At 41.0% G+C, this 23,400-nt stretch overlaps 1 protein-coding gene across 3 annotated transcripts in view; it reads right to left on the bottom strand.

Moving 5' to 3' along the window:
* Nucleotides 1–1,041: 1,041 nt before the first annotated feature.
* Nucleotides 1,042–23,400, bottom strand: part of ZFAND3 (zinc finger AN1-type containing 3) — a 243,369-nt gene continuing 221,010 nt past the window's right edge. For 2 of the 3 annotated variants that reach the window (XM_073338547.1, XM_073338550.2), the window contains exons 7-8: nucleotides 3,428–3,540; nucleotides 1,042–1,588 (exon numbers count right to left, since the gene is read on the bottom strand). In XM_073338547.1, coding sequence (XP_073194648.1) covers nucleotides 1,523–1,588; nucleotides 3,428–3,540 — 179 coding nt within the window. In that variant the 3' untranslated portion in view covers nucleotides 1,042–1,522. Of the gene's footprint in view, nucleotides 1,589–3,385; nucleotides 3,541–23,400 lie in introns of all 3 variants that reach the window. The other variant, XM_073338549.1, reaches the window with a different exon arrangement.

Genomic DNA, 23,400 nt, shown 5'->3' with positions numbered 1-23,400 from the left:
TCATCAGAAAAATTAAAATTGAATTTTTGACTGGCTCTGAGGATACAGCACCAGGGGACTGTTACACCTTCAGACTGAACTATAATTGCATGTGTACACTTGCATGATGCTAGCACTTTCACCAGCGCTAAATTCATTTTCTGTAATTAAAAAAGCTTTATTGTTGCAAGTCAGACAATTGCAGATACAGAGCAAGAAAGGATTTTGGACTTAGGGCTCAAGACTGCTCATCCTAGCTGAGAGATCTCCCTCTTTTTCTGAAATCTTGGCTCAATCCTTGGAGCTACACCAACAGCAGCTGGGATATCTCTAAGTGTGACTAACCTTGCTATACTACTGAAGTGGTGTGCAAGAACCACAATACACAATTTTATCTTTGAAAGTACAGTGTTCATTTCAGGAAAAAATAGGGGTACATGTCCCATGATTCAGGCATAATTTCAATTCCAAATTGAATTTAAATAGTACCAGTTTGACTTTGTCTCCTTGTTCAACACATTCCATTGTTATTGGCATTGTAAGATCTAATCTATATAGTTTAGCTCCTAATTACCAATTTTGAACATCTCATAACTATGGAACTTTACATTCAGCAACTGCAGGTGAAGAATCAGTCAAAATACATTTACTTTAGAGGACATTCTTTACTTCTCATACCACTGTAGCAGTGCGCAGTACCATATGCATGGGACTTAAGAGCAAAGAAACTTGTTTGATAAAAGTGACAAATCTACTGTAATCTCAATATTAGGAAATAACGTTTTGTGAGGTTAAACTAGAGTTGCTTACAAAAGAAATTGCTAAACTTGAACTCTGCAGAAGTGCTAGCTCCAATGACTGGCAGAAAATACTACCCACTTCCCACCAACTTTAAACACAAATTGAAATCACTGGCCCAGTGCTGAGGTCCCCCCCCCCATTCACATTTCATAAACAGCAGAAACAGTGCAGATCAACATGACCTGCTGGAATAGTCAGAGAGGAATTCAAACTTTAGTCTGATCGGTTTAATTTTTTTTTTTTTAGCAGGAGGAAAAAGAATAAAGTTACAAGAGTCTTTTAATATTTTCACAATGTTAAACTAAAACTGAGCACTAGGCTACATGTGTAAGTAAATCTAGAACACAAAAGGGTTAAATAAGATTTTCTTTAAAGATACAAGAACTTAAGCTTTCTTTACGTTTAACAAACTTCACAGAACAGATACTGCAGAAGGAACAACCCCTCCCCCCACTTTTTTTTTAAAGTGAATATTGCCCATAATCCACATGAACTTTGAGTAGTGTTCTCTTAAGAGCCACCTTGAAACCAACTGTGCATTTATAACAGGGTTAAAGGAGTAGGAGGGATAAACAGCATCATCAGTATTAATGCGGAGGAGTCTTGTGTGTCAATCAGAATGTCCACCAAAGACTATGCTATGATTTTAGAGGAAAAGAAAGTGCGTATCTCAGCAACAGCTGAAATCCATGGTTTTTAAACTCTTCATGGCAAGTGTTAAAAATATCCTCAGATTGCCTTGTCACCAGGATGGAGTGGGACCATTTCCTGAAAATACAGCTGGAAATTTTGTTGCTGATTCCATAACCTTGAATAATAAAAAAATAGTTTGGTTTACATAGCTTGCATTTTACAAATGATGGAACATTTCTGATTTACTTCATGATTAAATCACACTAATACAGTCTGATGCTGAGTGTATTTTTAAAAAAAGTCTCATTAAATGGTTTGATCTGGCTACCAAACTAAAAATTAATTTGGCATGTATGAAATTATTTACCTTTAACACATGCAGAAAAAAGGAGGACTTATTTAAGCTCTCTTTCCCCACACACCATTATTGGAGTGACAATATGCTACTTCACCCCTTGGAAGTTTTACACAAGCCCAATTTTTCAAAACTATACAAAATCCTCCCCCCCATCCCAGTTTTTCTACTAAACTACCTGATTGTTAATGCTTTACTAACTTGGGTCAGGGAACCATATCCACATAGGACTACTGAAACAAATCAGCATGAATCCTCTTGACCTGCATAAACTTTGTCTGCAGCAGGAGACATGCTGATTTTTTTTCTCTCTCTCTTTTTTTTCTGCTATAAACTAACAAGATCTGTGCAGTTCAGCTCTATGTGGCTCAGTGTGAAAGCGCGCATAAGTCTAAACAACAGATCCAAAGTTTTCTATTCCATGTAACGCATTTCACATTCACTTGCTTTGCAATATATGCGGGCAGAGATTTTCATGAGAGCATCGAGCTGCATAGAAACAAGGCTGACATAGCCCATTTGATTATCTTGTTAAAACTCAAGCTGATGAGGGATGCTTTCCTGGTTGTTCCCCAATACTGTTACTGAATTCTGTTTGCTACAATATGTCCTTTCCCCCCCCCCAATATATATGTCTAGCTACAGAAAGTCAGTCTGTAGAATCCAGCCTTGGCTACTGTGCTGTGAATTAGCCTTATTTGATCAATTATCAGATACCTGCACTTAGCAAAAGGCAAACAAGAGCCAATCAGGTTTCGGCCGGTGGGAATGGCAGCACTGGTCAGCATACATAACAACCGTGGAATCTGGTCAAACAACGCTTAGAAATTCTATGGATGCCATGTAGAGAATATACACTGTTTACTGCTCTAGGATGGAACCAGCTTTAAAATGAGATCACCATAATTTAAATGAAGAAAAATAGGATCTCTGCAGCAAGTTAGATATAATTTTTTTTTCATAAGAATCTCTGTCCTCCTCTCTTTTTGGCTTCCTGGGAAGAATCAGAAAGATGTTCCCTCCCCAACAGAATCCCTGATGCTGGTGACATTGCCTAACCTCAAAAGCCACACGTGATGAAGGCACGGATGACCAGTCAGGTCTTCCGGGCTTAGCAGCTACCACTGCTGCTTTTAGTGGAGTTTCACCTCTTCAGGATTTACTAGAAGTGAAGAGGTGAAAGGCTGCACATTAAACACAGTTTGTCTGAAAGCTGTGTGCATAGCAAACTTTTACACCAGCTTCTACTCAGCTATTTATTTTAACTCTGCAGCTGGAAGGTTTCCAGCATAAGGCTTTTAGAGTTTGACTCCAGCAATAACAGAAGCCTTTGGATTTTTTGTTTTGTTGTGTTTTAAATCCACTAGCCATGCTCAAAAAATATTTCTTCATGTTTTAATTTTATACATTGGCTAGCAGGCACCTTTGTAACCAGCCAGAAATCAATTTCAACCACCATCAACCCCTAAACTACAGTACCAGGACGGTTGGCTAAAGAAAGGAAACTGATTGGCTGTAGTCTGAAACTTGCCCAGTACAAGGTGTCTGGCTGACTTTGTCCTAAATAAGGCTAACATTAGTGAACTAAGAACAGCATTTGGTTGCAGAGTCTCGCACTCAGGAACACCCTTCGCCGATGCGCTGGCATGATCTCCCTACTTTCCGGTCCAGTTTCACCATTTTCATAATGGCTTCCTCGCGCCCACGTCCCATGTGGTCAAACGTGCAGTCATGTTGTTCGGGCAGGCGATGTAACATACAGAACACATAACCTGCCAAGGAGAAGGAAAGAATGTGTTGTGTTAAGGACTCCCTTGAAATGGCTGAATCCTATGTCACCCAGGAGAACAGCATTATGCTGGGGATTAGTGGGGTTTCAAGATCAATGAAAACTTCACGTTTTCATTTGTTTTCATGATATTGTCACAAATATTGGTATGAACAACTTTAAATTCCACGCTGTTTTGTATCATACACATTCAATGGGAGACAACATAGTTTACACCTACATTTACAGAAATTTTCTATGGCATATCTGAGTTGGAGTCATATATTAGTAATTTATTCTTGCAACCCACCCCTCTGTGAGGAAGGAAGTTTCCTATTTTACAGATGAGACAGAGTAAAACCAACATTTTCTAAATTAGTCTCTGATTTTGGATGCCCAGCTGGAAATATCTAGGGTCTGATTTTCAGAGGCATTGAACACCTTCAGCTTCCTTTGACTTCTTTTGGAGTTGTGGGTGCTGAGCATGCTGTCCATGGTGTCACAGTTTGGGGACCCAAATACCATGGCACTCAAAATCAGAAGTTATTTTAAAAATGTTGACTCTGTTAGCACCACCAACCCTGTGACTGAGCTGGAAAAAGAACCCAGATTTCCCCAGTCTATTTGTACTGAATGCCATTCTCTTTTTGAGGGTGTCCTCACTCTCTGTCAGAACCCAGAGGATTCCCTTCCTCACGATGCTATGTCATGCCATTATCCTTCTGACTGTGGGTCAGTCTTCTCTCTCCCTTCCTTCCTCTCCCAGCTACTTAATACCATTCAGGCATCCAGAGCCCTGCACTTCAATGATAAAAGGCAGCCTTTTTTCCCCCCAAAGGGGAAGAATAAAGCCTCTTCAGCACCTAGTCTTTTTCAATCTAGGGAGAGACTGGAAACCGAACTCTCATCTCGGGATGTGGGCTGAACATCAGAGTGAGTATAAAAGTCTTGACTTCAGATCCCGTCTCTGACACAGATACTTGGTAACTTTGAACAAATCTCCTCTCTGCGTCCATTTCCCTATCAGTAAAATGAGGATAATAATTACCTCACAGGGACATTGTAAGTAGTGTTTCTAAAGGCCTTTGCAAGTGAAAAGTGCTGTATGATGGTAAGTAGTAGTAGGCTGATACAGTATGGCAGAACAGCAGCACACAGCTACCAGGATGGCATAATCCACTGCATTTGAAAAGTAGTACAATATAATGTATGCCAACAGTATCCCTCCTGCATGATAGCTCAAAGGACATCATTCTGCCTCCCACAGAACACTTAGCTAGTGCCTCTCCATAAGCAATCAGAACGGATTAAAACCACAATTATTTCAAGCTTCTAAAACAGGGGTTCTCAAACTTCATTGCACCATGACCCCCTTCTGACAACAAAGATTACTACACGACCCCAGAAGGGGGGACCAAAGCCTGAGCCCACATGAGCCATGCTGCCCCAGGTTGGGGTGGGGGCAAAGCCCAAGCCCCACCACTTCAGGAAGGGGGGCCAAAGCTGAAGCCCCGCCACCCAGGGCTGAAGCGCTCGAGCTTTGGCCCCAGGTGGTGGGGCTCGGGATTCAACCCCAGAAAGTCTAAGCCAGCCCTGGCGACCCCATTAAAATGGTGTCACAACCCACAGTTTGAGAACCGCTGCTGTAAACCTATATTACAAGACACCACTATAGAAATGAAAGAACCAATAGATTACCTTTACATTGGTAAGATCCTTAAGAAAACCGATACAAAAAAAAAAATCTCATGAGGGATTATTTTTGCAAAACTAACTTGAAGACAGAATGGATTTATTTTGGCTTGCAGTTTCAATGACACCTGCTACATTTTTTACATTTACATTAGTTCACATCGCTATATTTCACACCCTTACCTTGTGCAGAGCATGTATTCTTGGGATACCAGCAACAAAAATGGAGTTTCCTTTACTTAAGGTATCTTATTTAACAAAACAGACAATGATTCAGCTAAATTAGGATATAAAACCTTTATCCCTTTCCCCATTTATTCTCAACTGCTGATCCACAGCAGACATATGCAGGAAGTACCAGGCACTTCCAAGGTCAGATGGTAAAGATGGTTTAAGTAAGAATGCCCTTGGGTATCAACTTAACAGGCTACTTGCCTGATTCTCTTGTGTACATTCTGGGGTAGGGAACATCTCCAACTGAGATTGGCATTTCCTTTCTCCATTTGTTGAAAATAGGACATCAGCCTGCTGAACCAATACCAATTGGATGGCATAGGAATATAGCAACTGCCATATTGCATCAGACCTGAGGTCCATCTAGTCCAGTATCCTGTCTCTGAAAGTGGCAAGCATCAGATGTTTTACAGGAAAGTGCAAGAAACCATGCATTAACAGATATGGTATAATCTGCCCACCATGACAGTTTCATCCTAATCCCTGTTAGAAATTGCCTTAAACCCTGCAATACGAGGTTTCATATCCTTTCCACTTCTTTTTATATCATCATTAGCTAACAAGTCTGGATATTCTTGCTATCCATATAAATGTCCAATCCTTCTTTGAATCTTGCTAAAACTCTTGGTTTCAATGACATTCTGTGGCAGTGAGTTCCAGAGTCTAATTATGCATTGTGTGAAAATGTATTTCCTTTTATCAGTTTTGAATTTGTCACATTTCAGCTTCATTGACTGTCTCCTTGTTCTTGTGATATGAAGCAGGGAGAACAGAAGCTTTCACTCTATCTTCTCTAGACCAGTGGTCTCCAAAGTGAGGTGCACAGCAGGAGGAGCACCGCCAGAACGCCCCCGTCACTTTGGCGGCTGCGCTCATGGACCTTTGATTCCTCAGTGGCACGCTGGCGGCTGCTCAGCTCTCCCTGCCCCATCTTTGGCCGCACGCCAGCAGCCACTCTTTTTTTTTTTTCCCGCTTCCCTAGAGCTGGCCCTGGGGGATGCGCGATCCAAAAAGTTTGGAGACCACTGCTCTAGACCATTGTTTTATGTAACTATCATGTCCTATCTTATTTTGTCTCCTTCTAAGGTAAACAATCCCATTATTTTCATGCTCCACATATCAGTTTTTCTAAGCCCCAATCATTCTCACCACCCTTTTCTGAGACCCTGCTAATGCTGCAACATCCTTTCTTAGACGAGGTGAGCAGTAATTTACACAGTATCCTACATAAAGATATTCCATCAATATTTTCTCTATTATTCTTCCATTCAATCCTCATGTCTCCTAACATGTTTTTTTAAAAAAACTACAACTGCACACTGAACAGAAATTCATCAATCTGTCCACAAAAGGTATCCAGATGCTTTTCTTGGGTGGATTCTGTTAATTTAGAGTCTCACTATTCTAGTGGGCCAGTGAATGATCTAAACTATTTTCAGCTGTCTCTTATTGCCGGGGCTTTTGCTTTTTATAAATATGTGCAAGTGAGAACAATGCCTTAAAAACCCATATGGAAAATTTACAGACTGTTCAAACAGAATAGTGATAATGCCTACAACTGAATTCATAAAAAAAAAATCCCATCATTAAAAAACCAATATCCAATACAGGATTTTTAACATTTTACTTCAGACAAGTTTTTATATTATTAGCTTTTCTTTTACATTATGCATTGGGCTTTTTAGATAGGTAAAGGATAACATTATCGAAAGTCCCTAAGAACTTAAATGAGCCATGCATCAGCCTATCGAAGCTAGGTTGTATAACAACATAGTTCTGAAGAATTTTTCACTAGTTCACAGTTGTATTATTGCTTCTGTATTCTCTCCCTGCTTCACTAGCCTTGGGAATCAGGGTGGGCACTACGTAGTCGGTTGTGTGTGGGAGTGCCCATTCCAGTCCCAGGCTCATCAACTTTGACAGCAATTACATTATTAATTTATTGCACTAGGAGAGAAGGCCAATATGTTTATCTCTACTCTTATCCTTAAAACCAGTTCAGATTTAGAGATGAAACCGTTTCCTGAGAAACAGGAGCTCCCTCTTGGTTAGAAAGCAGAGTTAGATTAATGAGCTCTTGTGGTATATTTACTGTTAAGTTCATTACTGAAAGATACTGGATATGGGTTGTCTCTCCTAAAGGATAGTACAGAAATGCAGAAGTACCTTTGCTAGTCCACTTTAACAAGCAAAAAACTTCTTGCAGGGGAAAAATATCTGTCAGCTAAGGCTAGTTTAGCAAAAGCAGAGTCATAGCAAAAATACAGCAAAACGAACAATTTCAGCTCCGGGTGGCAGATCTCAATGTGCTACACTTCATGTCAGGAATAGGCTATGTACTGTGCTCTCTACACTACATTCATCTAATGCAGCATTGTGGAAAGATGTACTGAGGCATTAATACCTTATAGGTAGGGCCCTACCAAATTCATGGTCCGTTTTGGACACTTTCATGGTCATAGGATTTAAAAAAAATAATAAATTTCATGATTTCAGCTATTTAAATCTGAAATTTCACAGTGGTGTAATTGTAGGGGTCCTGACCCAAAAATGAGTTGTGGGAAGGTCACAAGGTTATTGTAGGAGGGGTTGCGGTACTGCTCCCCTTACTTCTGCGCTGCTGCGGGCGGTGGCACTGCCTTCAGAGCTGGGCACCTGGAGAGTTGTGGCTGCTGGCCAGGAGCCCCGCTCTGAAGGTAGAGCCACAGCACAGAAGTAAGGGTGGCAATACAATACCATACCTTACTTATGTGCTGCTGCTGGCAGGGTGCTACTTTCAGAGCTTGGCACCTGGCCAATAGCGGCCGCTCTCTGGCCCCCCTGCTCTGAAGGCAGCACCACGATCCTCTGCAACTCCCTTTTGGGTCAAGACCCCCAATTTGAGAAATGCTGGTCTCTTCTGTGAAATCTGTATAGTATGAAGTAAAAATCACAACAGACAAGATTTCGCGGGGGCAGACCAGATTCCATGGTGCGTGACGCGTTTTTCATGGCCATGAATTTGGTAGGGCCCTACTTATGGGATCTTATAAGTGCAGTAAGGAGCTATTCTCTGGAATTCATCAAAACGAGGCTTCTGCTACATTAATTAGAACTTCAATGGGACCCTGAGAGCTAGGACTGCACCTGGTGTAACATCTCTCTCTAGAGTACTCATGCCATTTCAAGTGATCTTGAAAATGGTGGAAGCATCATTCAAAGAAAGTCTATAAGACAGCAAAGAACAGCTGTGAAGTCTGCCCTTCATTTTTCATTCTTCCTGAGGACTCTGCTGGAGAAAGCACATTTCAGCTGGAGGTCACTAAAGCAGCTCTATGTACCTAAGATGGGAGAGCACATCAGACTTCTGTTCTTACTCTGTGTGAAAGTGAAATGCTGCTGAGTCCCTGTTAGGTAAGAAGCTGTTCACATCACTAGACAGGAATATGGAACAATAACTATTGAGAGCTTCCACCAAAGTGCTAAAAAAACCTACATTTAATTCTTCTTGACGTTTTGACTTCTGAGTTTTGAAAGCAGCTAGCTGCTAAAATACCAGCAAAGTAATACATGAAGCATTAGAAACAATTAAAATACATTGCATAGTAATTCATTAGGAAAAAGTCAGGATGGAGTTTTGGAGGGTTCTTAATTCCCTCAAATGGCATCAATTCAGTTCAGTTCCTTTTCTTGTCACGATAACTAAATGGAAGGAAATATGGTCCTGGAACATGCCCCTTTTTGCAGAGTAGGTGTTGTAGGTGTTACTGCAAGCCAACAGTTTTACCCTCATTGCAAGCCAGCAACTGAAAGCTACAGCAAGAAGGACTGGGTATTCTCTTACAGGTTTTTGGCAGATCTGTAGACCTCAATCTTCCAGTAGTAGAGTCCACTGGAGAAGTTCAAGGATATTCCTGATAAATATCTATATGAGGATTTCAGTGACTAACTAGCATGTTAAACAGAAAGGGAGAAAACATTTCCAAATGCCAATCCCTGTGTTTAAGAATCCAAAAACCTGTCATGACAAGACCCTTTTTTTTTGGGATATGAGCATGTCTTGAGAAGCTAGCAAGAGAAAGAAAAATTGCTCAAGTACAAGTGTCAACAAAGATTATTCTTATTAAATATTTATGTAGTGCCGTAATTTGCATGGTGATTTAAAGATATTGAAGACAATGCCCCATCTCAAAGATTAAGATTAGCAAAAAAGCAATTGCACATTGACCTAACTACCCTGGAATAACTGCTCAACTTTCAGCACTTTTAAGCTTTAGTTTTTGTAGAAATCAGAAATGTTCAGACTTACCCTGAAGTTTTCATAGCAAATGTGCTGAGTTGTAGACTCATCCACCGAAGTTAAGACAAAACCCCAAATTCCACTTTAGTGGGGTTTTATTTTAGTATTTCCAAACACCTCAATTCACAGAACTGCAAAAACCTCATTAGCTTAAGCTGACAAAATACCTGACTGTAAAATGCTATAAAAACTGTAACAATATTTTCTGGGTCATAAATTTGAAAACATTAGTAATGTTCAGACTTGATTCACTAGTCAAAGCGAAAGTGAGCCATTCTCTCCTGAAATACCGGTTCTAACAGCAACCTGTTAGTTTTCAAAGTTATGCACGGTGATTGTGGCCATATGCACAAACCATTCTGAAAGTTGACTCTCCCCGCCCAAAATATGTATGCAACATCAACCCTCCTACAGCCTTTGAAGGGGAAGCTTCCCTGGATAGGTAAATGGAAGCGATGCCAAGATTCACAGCCAAAGTCAGAGTGCTTGACATTTTAAATTCAGTCCTAGCTTCACACTACTGCTGTCGTTTGTCAGCTTTATTCCTGAATGAAAAGGCACAAATTCAAAGCCACCAGAATTTGCAGCTCATGCCACTTCTGAATTTTAATTAATAACACACTTTTTTCCTCACAAATATTCTATTTGGAGCCTCTTCAAAAGTGGTCTAATAAAGCCACAGACTTATTCCTGTGCAGAATTCTGCTCCATATGTTCTGGCTTCTTTCACCTCTCTTGCAAGAAATTTTACTTTCCTGCTGATTTGAAATTCTAATCAACAGACGTTCAAGCAGAACCTAAAAATACCTAGATGCCTTAGAGATGAAGGTACTGCAAGAATTACATGCCAAAATGCAGTATTTTCTAGTAGTGCATGTGTGTGTGTTTACATAGAATTCTATATAAAGATTATGTGCAAGCATAAAATGTAGAAACAGAGGTTAAAATATCTGCAAAATGTAAAAAGACCAATACTTTTGAAGGACCAAAATTACAGACCTATTTATATCGGCAGACAGTACATTTGTATGCATGTCCAGATCATAAGTACACAGAAAAAGTTTGCAAATCAAGAGTTGCTCTAGTGTGAAGCACTGAAGTTTAGTCACACACGCAATCTTTGCTAAAGCATACAGGAATGGATTTTCAAGTATATTCAGCACTTACAACGGGGGCCAGATTTTGAGACAGCTCCACTCCCATTTAGGTTCCTAGAGATGAATGGGAACTGCTAGGTCCTGAGCTCTTGAAAACGTGACACTTAAACGTTAGACCAACTCCTTCTTTAACCTCTTCCCCCTCTTATCCACAATGAGATTTATACAGAATAAGAGTTATTGTTCAGCCACTCTAGGTGCGCTTGACTTAACTCAAAACCACACTCCATTACAGCTAAACTGCAGCAATTCCGTCCCACGTAATCCCTAAAACTAATAAAGTAAACTTTTGAAGGCACCTTTTCCCTTCCCACAACAATTGACCACCCTTCACAACTTTTCTTCCCCTCTCCTATCGGGGGGTGGGTCAGAGGGAGGAAGGAAGCGAGCTTTACCATGTAAAATGTAGTGTCATCTGGTTATCCCATCCTTCCCCCATCAAACTAGTATAGAAGACAGCCAAAAATGTGTCTCCAGTACCACCTTTCTTTTGCACTTTCTGGACTCCTCCCAATCCAGAGCACAGCATAGACAGCACTTGCTGCTCTGGTGGGGGATGGCCTCCTGTCCATTTAAAATGGAAAAACATTCATCTTCATCCTTCGGGACTTCTCTGGGGCATTTGATACTATAAGCCACCAGATTCCAGTACACTCTCCAAGAGGCTGGCAGGCATGAATCTAACTGCCCTGAGATGTCTCAGTTCTTTTTTATCTTAGGGTTTTGTACTGCTGCTCATCAACATAATATTGAACTTCCTCCTCGTAAAAAAAAAAAAAAGGGTCAATAGCAAAGTCTCTATTTGACTTATGTATTTCCTGGCTCTTCTCTTTTTGGATTATAGAAAACTGCTTTGAGTGACGACGTGTTTGTGGCTGGCTGGGGGTAGTAACTGCTTTTTGGGAGTTTTTAGCTTTGTTTTTTGGGGGTAGAGGTGGGGGAAGGGATATTCTGGAAAAGCTTTATCAAAGAAGGTTTTGAAGCACTTTCTAAAAGTAGGACAGACCCTGAATTCATCTAATCGCTGGAAATTGGTTCACAGTAGGAGCCCCTCAATTGAGAAGCTTTATCCCCAAGCTCTCACATAGTATGTGGTGAGTTTTGTGATCTGTGTTATTACAGAGGAGCACAACTTTCTTGGCAGTTCTTAGGTGAAGCTGAGATCTGATCCACTGATTTTCTTTGAAGATAAGGACCAAGGCTTTAAATTGCATAAAAAATAGACTGGGAGCCAGTGCCAGGTCCAGAGGATGGGCTGTAAGTACTCACATGAACCAAAACTATGCAGGAGGCAGGCAGCTGAATTTTGTACTGTCTGGGGCCTTTCTACAGTGTTCACATTCAGCTTCAGATATAGTGAATTATAGTTGTCAAGCCTTCAGGTGACTAATGCATGGATGACTGAGCCAGGTCCTCTCCTGGCAGGAAGGGGCAGAGTTTCCTAGCAAGCTGGAGGTAAAAAGAAGTTTGAGTCAGATGGTACCTGATTATCCAAGCTATGTGATAGTCAAACAGTACTGTGGGGCGTTGCACCACTTCGATGAATGTACACGGTATGCTTTCAATAGAAAGGTAGATGCAGGAAGATGGAGTCTCAGCTAGTTCTTCAAAGCTTTTCCCTCTGCTGACCAGCATCGTTTCTGTGTTGCCTGGGTTGTGTTTGAGCTAGCTGCTGTTTCATCCGGGAACTGAGAACTTGTAGAAATTGTTAAATCTTAGTAGTGGTAGTATCATAGGAGAACGAGGTCACGTCTATGCTAGGAGCACTTTGCTGGTATAGTTATACCAGGATACTATACCAGGAAAGTGATCCTAGAGTGTATGCCAGCAAAACTGTGCTTTGTACCTGTATAATAAAACCATCCCTTCCTGGCGAAATAATCTATACTGGCAAAACTGCAGTTTTGCTCATATAACTACATCCATGTTAGGCACTTCTGCCAGCACAGCTATGTCAGTCAGAGATCACACCTCATTACACCCCTGATATAGGTAGACCAACAAAAGTTTGTAGTGTAGACCTGGGCTGAGATGTATAGTTGGGTGTCAGTATACTATTGGCATTGGAGCCCATGAATTCTCACTCTTCCTTCATATGGTCTCAGGTAAATATTGAAGAGAATAGGGGATAATCTGGACACCTGCAAGATCCCATAGGTGAGGGCCTTCAAAGAAGAGAAGTAGTTACCCATCGTCACTCTCTGAGTTCTGCTAGAAAGGAGCATTTGGAACCATATGAGCATAACCTGTGGCTGAACCTATAGAACAGTGGTTCTTAAACTGTGGGTCGGGACCCCAAAGTGGGTTGCGAACCGCTTTGAATGGGGTCGCCAGGACTGGCTTAGATTTGCTGTGGCCCGGGACTGAAGCCCGAGCCCCACTGCCCAGGGCCAAATCCAAATCCTGAGGGTTTCAGCCCTGGGTGGTGGGGCTTAGGTTGCAGGCCCCCTGCCCGGGGCTAAAACCCTTGAGCTTCAGCTTTGGCCCCCTTGTCCAGAGCGGTGGGGCTCAGGCTTTGGCCTCCCCACCCAGGGCAGTGGGGTTCAGGTGGGCTTAGGCTTCAGTCCCCCCTCTGGGGGTCATGAAGTAATTTTTTTTGTCAGAAGGGAGTCACGGTGCAATGAAGTTTGAGAACCCCGGCTAGAGTGTCATTATGGACAGTTATATCTCCAACACAAGGGCCTTCAAGTTTTAGTTTTCTCCCCTGTACCATTCCATACCTATATGGAGCCATTGAGTGCTAGTGAGACAAGATGGGCTTCAAGGCAGAGGTTGTGAGGGAAATTCCCAAACCTAAGCCATTCTTTTTAGGTGACAAATCTGAGGAATGGTTGCAGATTCAGGTGTCATTAGAGAAGGTTTTGGAACAAACCGATAAACAATAAGAAGTCACCAAGACCAGATGGTATTCACCCAAGATTTCTGAAGGAACTCGCATGTGAAAATGCAGAACTACTAACTGTGGTTTGTAACCTATTGTTTAAATCAGCTTCTGTACCAAATGACTAGAGGATAACTAATGTGACGTCAATTTTTAAAAAAGGCTCCAGAGGTGATCCTGGCAATTACAGGCTGGTAAGCCTGACTTCAGTACCGGGCAAACTGTGTGAAACTATAGTAAACAACAAAATTATCAGACACATAGATGAAAATGATTTGTTGGGGAAGAGTCAAAATGGTTTTTGTAAGGAGAAATCATGCCTCATCAATCCACTAGAATCCTTTGAGGGGGTCAACAAGCATGTGGACACGGGAGATCCAATGGATATAGTGTACTTAGCTTTTCAGAAAGGCTTTGACAAAGGTCCCTCACCAAAGGCTCTGAAGCAAAGTAAACTGTCATGGGATAGAGGGAAGGTCCTCTCATGGATTGGTAACTGGTTAAAAGACAGGGAAAAAAGGGTAGAAATAAATGGTCAGTTTTTAGAATGGAGAGCAGTAAATAGTGGTATCCCCCCCCAGGGATCTGTACTGGGACCAGTCCTATTCAACATATTCATAACTGATCTGGAAAAAGGGGTAAACAGTACGGTGGCAAAATTTGCAGATGATACAAGAGAGTTAATTCCCAAGCAGACTGCAAAGAGCTACAAAAGGATCTCACAAAACTAGGTGACTAGGCAACAAAATGGCAGATGAAATTCAATGTTGATAAATGCATGTATAGTTGGGATTATATTTTCCAATGTACATATAAAATGATGGGGTCTAAATTAGCTGTTACCACGCAAGAAAGATCTTGGAGTCATTGTGGATAGTTCTCTGAAAACATCCACTCAATGTGCAGCGGCAGTCAAAAAAAACCTAACAGAATGTTGGGAATCATTAAGAAAGGGATAGATAAGACAGAAAATATCATATTGCCTCTATATAAATTTATGGTATGCCCACACCTTGAATACTGCACACAGATGTGGTCTCTCCATCTCAAAAAAAGATATATTAGAATTAGAAAAAGTTCAGAAAAGGGCAACAAAAATGATTAGGGGTATGGAACGGCTTCAAAATGAGGAATGATTAGTAAGACTGGGAATTTTCAGCTTGGAAAAGAGATGACTAAGGTGGGGATATGATAGAGGTCTATAAAATCAAGACTGGTTTGGAAAAAGTAAATAAGGACGTGTTAGTTTCTTATAACACAAGAACTAGGGGTCACCAAATGAAATTAATAGGCAGCACGTTTAAAACAAAAGGAAGTATTTTTTCATACAACGCACAGTCAACCTGTGGAACTCCTTGCCAGAGGATGTTGTGAAGGCCAAGACTAACAGGGTTCAAAAAAGAACTAGATACATTAATGGAGGATAGGTCCATCAGTGGCTATTAGCCAGGATGGACAGGGATGGTGTCCCTAGCCTCTGTTTGCCAGAAGCTAGGAATGGGCGACGAGATGGATCACTTGATGATTACCTGTTCTGTTCATTCCCTATGGGGCACCTGGCATTGGCCATTGTCAGTAGACAGGATACTGGGCTAGATGGACCTCTGGTCTGACCCAGTATGGCTGTTCTTATGTTCTATGCTAATAGAAAACACCCAGCTTTATACCTCCTTTACCAGATGCTACCATCATCTCCTCCAAGTTTTGTTTGGCTAAAATTAGTGCCTGATAAAGAACAGCTGACTGAAGATGAACCCTAACAAGACTGAGATGATGTTGGTGGGAAGAAGTAGTACTTGGAAGAACTCACCCTCATTACAACACCCACCATTGAAGGTATCTGTACTCAAACTGTTGGACCCCAATCACACCAGATACTGATCTGGCCATTGTGATCCATGTTTTCATGCCTTCAGGCTTGACTACCGCAGTTTTTGGGGGAAGCTTTATAGTGATAGACTCAAGGAGCTCCATCTGTTTAGCTTAACGAAGAGCAGGTTAAGGGGTGACTTGATTAGAGTCTATAAATACCTACCTGGGGAACAAATATTTAATAAAGGACTCTTCAATCTAGTAGAGAAAGATTGAACATGCTCCAATAGCTGGAAGATGAAACTAGAAAGATTCAGACTGGAGGAACTAAGATATCAAGTTTTAACAGTGATAGTAATTAACCATTGTAACAACTTACCAAGAGTCATGGTGGATTCTCCACTACAGACAATTTTTAAATCAAGATGGGATGTTTTTCTAAAAGATAGGATTTAGGAATTATTTCGAGGAAGTTCTATGGCCTGTGTTATACAGAAGATTGGATTAGATTATCACAATGGTCTCTTCTGGCCTTGGAATTTATTAATTCTCTTTAACGAGGAATGCAGGCAAATGCCCTGAGGTAACTACAGCTTTTTCAAAATGAATCATGCCTGGTACCAAGTTACCAGAGACACACAATTCCAACTGCCACTCCCTAAACTGGCTCCCAGTTGTATTCACTGTACTGATTTCCAAATTGGCACAGGACTGGTCCTAGCTAATTTAGAGATCACATCTTCCTCTACAATAATCAGCTTGCACAACAGCTTTGCTCTAGCAAATTTTTTGAACAAACATGAAAATTCCTATCCCCAGAGACAAATGTCATGGCTGAATGATAATGTAAATATATATATAAATGTATATATATATATATAATCTCGAACTCTAAACATATAAAATATAGATTCATTCTGGAATGAAACTCCTAGAAGCTCAGGACAGCTAGGAGGCCAGAGAGCTCATTTTTAAGTACATGTCTGTAACAGGAGGTGGTTACAGTCAGTGGTTTGTTGGAAAGCATTAGCAGTTCATACTCCATCAGCAAAAATACCTGGATTACATTGTGTCTACTGACCCACTGCCCAAGACAGAATTTGTAACAGAGAGATATATTAAAGTATCTTAATACATTTTATTTCATCAAGCCTATGGCAGGGCAGAGAAGCTGCAGGTGTTCCATGAATAAAACAGATCTGTTTTACATTCTCCTCCATCCCTGGGCTTTACATGGCTAAGAAAGAATTAAACTTACTCTACAGGGTTGGAAATGACTGGCCTGTTATCCAGTATAGTGCATGTCAGGGCAGATAATCAGCAGAGAAGAGATTACTTCCTACTGCGGATACAGAACGCTGCTGTACTGTTTAAGATCGTTAGACATCATTCATAGCAAGGTAACAGTAATCCCCAAAGCAGAGTGTTTATGCAACTCTCCCCCTTACAAAGGGAAAGAGGACTTAATTTGTTTTAAAAGATATTATTGGCATTAAAGCAGCTAAACATTAGGGGAATCCTAAAATAGGCATAATCTGCTGGTTTTTCAAGTGAAGGAAAATGGACCAGATAAGACAAATGTAAAAATAGAAGAAATAGCTAAGATACAAAGCAAACATTCTAGAGACTTGTACAGAGTACTTGAGAAACTCTTGCTCTATAGATGCCATTGTGATCCAGTTTATTCCCGATACTCTCCATCAGACTGCTCTAAAAGAGCAGCCAACAATGGAAATAAATAAAATTGTGTTACAGTCCAGCTTAATGAAGCTCCCAATGCAATTTGTGCGCACTGTCACTTTAAATTTTAAAAAAAATATTCTCTTCTGCTGACATTTTTTATTGTCTCCTTCCAGACAGTTCCATCCTTGCACAAACTATAATTACCTTTTTCCCCTCTCTTCTGTAGGAATTGCTTTGTGCTGGTAATGTCTGCTTTCATTGCACAAATCCAGCAACATTCACTTTTAATGACATTTTACAGAAAGAAGAAAAATAAACCCAACAAGCCCACAAATCACAATAATTCACCAAAAAATTGACCTTTGGAAATGAATGAGCCAAACTAATCTCCTGTTTCCCCAAACTTTATAAATGGCAGGGACTCTGAGTAAGTGCTAGGGATAAAGGTAAAACTTTTGCATTCAACATGCTTTTGCTGGGAATCTTGTCACCCCTCCCCACATCCACCTCGCCCTGAGAAGAGAGATGAGTCACATTATGGTAAAGCTTTTTATCCAAATTAATATAATTTTTAAAACTCCAGGAGAAATGGCCCAAGGCAGTTTTTGCCACAGATAGTGATATGTTTATCATTTCTATTCCAAGAGCAGAACTGGCGGGGTGGTGGTGGTGGTGCTAACTCCTTAATGCTGGAAATCAGGGTTTCTAGATATTAATGCAAAGCATCTTAGAGCTTATCAAGTGATCCCAAGTTAATTTGCCTCTACAGAGGGACAGACACACACACACACACAGCCAGCCGCACATGTTCCAGGAAACACAGACAGCACCAACAGATGGGCTGGTGACCTTGTTTATTCCACAGTTGCCTGTGATCACTGTAGCTAGCCTTTCCTTGTCTTTTTAAAGATGTTCTTTTCAACTGAGTGCTTATTAGAAGCTACCAACAAAAGTGATAACTGAACTGAAATCAGCAGAAGGGGAAGACATCAGAGAGCGTAAGATGCATCATAATGTTTCTCTGAGTCTTCCCACTCATGCTTTAGGACTGGAGCACCACTAGGCTGCAGGCAAACAAGTCTCAACCTGGATTCACATGGCAAGCATATCATGCCATGATATCTATGATGCAAAGTGAAAGTTTATGCCTCAGAGCCTCAGGATAGTTAGGAAGTACTGCCGATTTGCAGTTCTCATACTGGATAGAAAATATGTCTCTTCTGATACCCTTGATGGTGTGTAAGAGAGTGAGAGGTGAAGAACCTAGTGAGAAAGAGAAGCATGTTTCCCTTCTGATTTGCTCTGTTTTCTTCCCTCTCTTGCAAATAGGACCTAAGCCAACCCACACAACCATACATATAGGCAAAAAGCCATCAGTGGTGCAAGGCTGCCATGAGGTCAGAGGGAAACAACTGACACGCTTGCACATGAATGCAAGAAGTCTGTTCAAAACAGATATTATAGGGATTACAAAAACATGGTGGAATTACACTCATGACTAGAATACAGGTATTGATGGGTATGTGCTATTTAGGAGAGAGAGGAATAAAGGTAAAAGCTGTGTGTGGAGGAATAGCACGTCAAATCAATGAAGCAGTAAACTGTAAAGAAATACAAAGTAACAGAATGGCCAAAACAGTCAGTCTGGGTCAAAATCACTTTGGGGAAAGACTGTAAAATAGGTTCTATTAGTATAGTGGTAGGAGTCTGCTTTTGACCCTCAGAGTCAGACTTAGATATGGATAGATACCTCTAATATTAGAAAGAGAAATACTATTGAGAATTGTGTAAATGGGAGACTGACTTCCCAGACATAGACTGGAGAATAAATGCTACTAATACTGGTAGAGCCCAGTTATTCCTGGATGTGACAGACAGTTTTCTTCATCAAACTGCCCCAAATCAACAAGACGCGATGCGATTTTAGACATGGTTTTGGTTAGTAGTGAAGACATCACAGAAGAGCTAGTTGTAGGAAATAACCTTGGATCGAGTGGTCACAAGTTGATTTAGATTAAATTAAATGGAAGGATAATCAAAACATCAACTATGAGTTTTTACTTCAAAAGGGCAGACCAGACACTTTGGGAAATAGTTAAAGAAGTCAACTGGACTAAAGAGCTCAACAACTTAAATGCAGAAGAGGTTTGGAATTTCTTCAAATGAACTATACAAAACTATCTGAAATTTGCACCACAAGCAAGGGGGAAAAACTTGTAGAGAAAGGCTCAAGACCCAGCTGGATAAATAACCACCTTAAAAAGGTTATTAGGAGTAATTAGAGAGTCTATTGGGAATAGAAGAAGGGGATAATCAGCAAATAAAGCTACATTGTGGAGGTTAGAAAAGGTAGGAATAAAATGAGAATTGCCAAGAGTCAAGCTGGATAAAAAAAAGAATAAGGATGGATGAAGTTGGGCAGCTATGCAGTGAGGTTTGGGAAGGAGATTAAAGATAATCTAGGTATAGCCCCAAAACTAAATAAATACTTTGCCTCGGATTTCAATAAAGATAAAACGAAAAATGTGCATGAAAGCAGAATGGCTAATGGAAATGGAAATTACCACAAGTGAGATGGAAGAAAAACTTAAAGCGCTTTAAATGCAACTCAGATCAGGGGCCTGGATAATTTCCATCCCAGAATACTGAAAGAACTGGAATCTGAGATTGCTAGTCTGATAGCCAGGATCTGTAATAAATCTGTCTATTTGGTGATATTACCATTTAACTGGAGAAAAGCAAATGTAGTACCTCTACTTAAGAAAGGGGGGAAAAGTGATCTGGGCAATTACAAACCTGTTAGTCTGATCTCAGTAATATGCAAGGTTTTAGAACAAATGGTGAAGGAAAGCATGGAGATAAATGGTAAAGGGGATATAAAGCAACATGCATTTGCTGGAAGTAGATCATGCCAGTTATTTGAGAAAATAACTGATTTTTTAGATAAGGGAGTACAGTAGATCTAATATACTTGGGCTTCAGTAAAGCATTTTACAAGGTACCACATGGGAAATTATTAGGCGAATTAGGGAAGGTAGAGATCAGTATAAGAATTGTAAGGTGGATAAGGAACAAACTGAAGGGGAGAATGTAATTGGGTTGTACTGAAAGGTCAGTTATTAGACTGGAGGGAGATTACTAGTGGAGTTCCCCAAGGATATGTTGAGGGACCAATCCTTTTCAATATTTTTTATTAATGATCTGGACACAAAAAGTAGGAGTGTGCTAATGAAATTTGCTGATGATACAAGTTAGTTGGGGGCATCGTCAATGCAGAGGAGGATTTGATGATCTGGAGTGACATAAACGGGATGAAATTCAATAGTATGAGGTGCAAGGTCAGGCATTTAGGGTCTGATAGGTATTTCTGCTACACACTGGGGACTCATCAGTTGGAAGCAACAAAGGAGGAGAGAGACCTGGGTAGGTGGGTCGATCTCAGGATGACTATAATCACCTCTGTGCTGTGACTATGAAAAAGGCTAATGCAATGAGGCATCTCAAGTATTAATGCCATTGTACAAGGCACTAGTAAAAATTCATTTGGAATATTGTGTACAATTCTGGTCATCCATGTTCAAGAAAGTTGAATTCAAACTGGAACAGGTGCAGAGAAAAGTTATGAGAATACTAAGGGGAATGGAGATCCTTTCTTATGAAAGGAGCTTGGAAGATGGCTGAGCGGGGATATTATTGCTCTCTATAAGTACATTGGGTGGTAAAAGCCAGGGAGAGTGAAGAGCTATTGAAGCTAAAGGACAATGTTGGCACAAGAACAAATGGATATAAACTGGCCATGGACAAATTAAGGCTGGAATTTAGAAGAAGGTTTCTAACCCTCAAAGGGGTCAGGTTCTGGAACAGCCCACAAAAGAAGTTGTGGGGGCAAAACTTGGTATTGAGAGAGAACAGGTCAAATTCATGAGTGCAATTGTATGACAGGTTTGCTTGTCATGGAAGGGGACAGAGCTCAGCAGCCCTGGGGCTCACTTCAGGTTTATGTTCCTAAAAGCGCATCTTTCAGGGTTTCATCTGGCCACCCCAGCAGGGGGTCATGAAGAAATTTATACATTGGGGGATTTAAAAAAAAAATCTCCTTGTGAAACGTTGGGGAGGGCCAGGGCTCGGAGGTAGCACCAAGCATTCTCTCTCTTAGATGTGCTTGGCAGGCTGGTTCTTGCTAACATGCTCAGCACCTAACTGACCACTGTATGTGGGGTTGGGAAGGAATTTCCTCCCAGATTGGGGGAGAATCCTTGGGGCTTTTTGCCTTCCTCTGCAGCATATGGGTGCAAGTCTACCAAACAATCCTGGCATGTATCTCTCATTTATTTCCCTACCATTGCGGGGTCCTTGGGCACTGGTACACCTTGATCCCTCCCATTCTTTGCCTGAGGCACATAATAGTTTAGCTTCCTACGGGCTCTAATTTTGGTTGTTGGGTTTACTGTGCGGGTGCTGGATGGTGTTGGTGGCTTGTGTTATACAGGAGGTCAATCTAGACAATCTGGTGGTCCCGTCTGTCCTTAAAGTCTATGACTGAATTGGTAGTGCTCTAATATTCCAGGGGTCTGTGCCCCATATAGAGTAGCAATCACTATGTGCCAAAGGCTTTGATATCTCTTGAGAAAGGTAAAGTGGATGGGATACAGCCACCCGAGCATCTGTGTTGGGGCATTAAGTGTAAGGCTTCTTGGGTGTAGAACATTTCATACTTTGCACGGACTCTGGTTTAGTATTCATACTTCTCAAAGTCTCTGCACACCAAGTTAATCTCTACTAATACACTCCTCCCAAAAGTTGAGGATTCAATTAAAAGCCAAAGTGTATCCAATAATTTAATTAAAACAAGCAAGCAATACTAAGTGATCTGATAAAGTATGTGTACCTTCTGTTTTTTTCAAACCAATGAAAATGGAAGTCAGATAAGGCTATTAAAGAGCCAGAATAAATCATGACAAGATTCCATGCTGAGGCAATGTGCAAGCTGCATAAATCCAGGGCATTTATGTGGCTCCAGGTATTTTGACCTTAAACCTTCACATGCCTATCAGGACTCCAGTGCTTTAACTTGCAACACATTTTCTCAATTAGATTATTTATGCCCTGGATTTAAATAGCTGTCTACAGCTGTTGCTGTAAATTGATTAATCCCCTGACAATAGTCAGAGCTGCTGACCAAACCATTTGAGACAAAAAGCTCTAAATTTAGGCTGAAAACTCAGTGTAATCTATTTTATGTTCTGTTTCCCTCTCCCACTTAGAGGACTCCAAGTGCCACTTTGATTTTCCCTCCTGCCTCCTACTTCAGGGATCCATGTCATAGTAACCTTTTTCTTCTGGCAGAAGAAGGCTGGATGGAGTTCCATTCAGAAGCCCACTTGTGCTGGAAAGGTATGCAAAAAGAGCTGTAGAGTGATGAAAGATCACTTTCTTCCCCTCCCTGAGAAGCAAGCTGAATTTACACAGTACTTCCAACCCTTGCTGGTTCAGGATGTGACCGGTAAGACCAAGATCACACACATGCCTGAGCCCAAACTCTTAAGCTCCCTGCTCAGCTATGGCTCCCAGGGCTTCTCAGTTCCTGGCATCCTATCAGCCTTAGTGGACTGATAAGGAACTGAGAGTCTAGAAACCCCTGGGAGCCAATGGCTGAGCCAGAAGCCTCAGAGTTTAGGATCCAGGGCTCCCAGCTCTGTGGCAAGGAGCCTGGAAACTCTCATTTTTCAGACAAGACAAATGAGTCAGACTGAGTAAGTGACTTACCTAAAGCCACAAAAGGATCCAGTGTCAGAGTTGAAATTAGAAGGTCTCACCTACCTTTCCTATGTTCAAGATCACTACATTACCTCTCCTGCTGAGTAGGTAAAATACAAGTAATGGTCTTTTTTTTTTAAAATTATTACCAGAATCACATCATCTTTTAGTCTGTGTGCATACTACCTATTTCCTACCTCAATTACACCAGTACTACCGTGAGAAGAGCCCTAAACAGGTCATCAGAAAGATGTTTACTTTTCTACTGTGGTAGCATCCCCAGAAGAAGTTTGCACCTGGCTGCATACATGATTTATCAGTTTGGGGCTAAATACACATTCTTCTAGCTCAGTGTTTAAATGGATAATC

The sequence above is a fragment of the Lepidochelys kempii genome, chromosome 3 (assembly GCF_965140285.1).
Source record: "Lepidochelys kempii isolate rLepKem1 chromosome 3, rLepKem1.hap1, whole genome shotgun sequence".
NCBI classification, from domain to species: domain Eukaryota; kingdom Metazoa; phylum Chordata; order Testudines; family Cheloniidae; genus Lepidochelys; species Lepidochelys kempii.
This window is presented reverse-complemented; position numbering and strand designations above follow the sequence as displayed.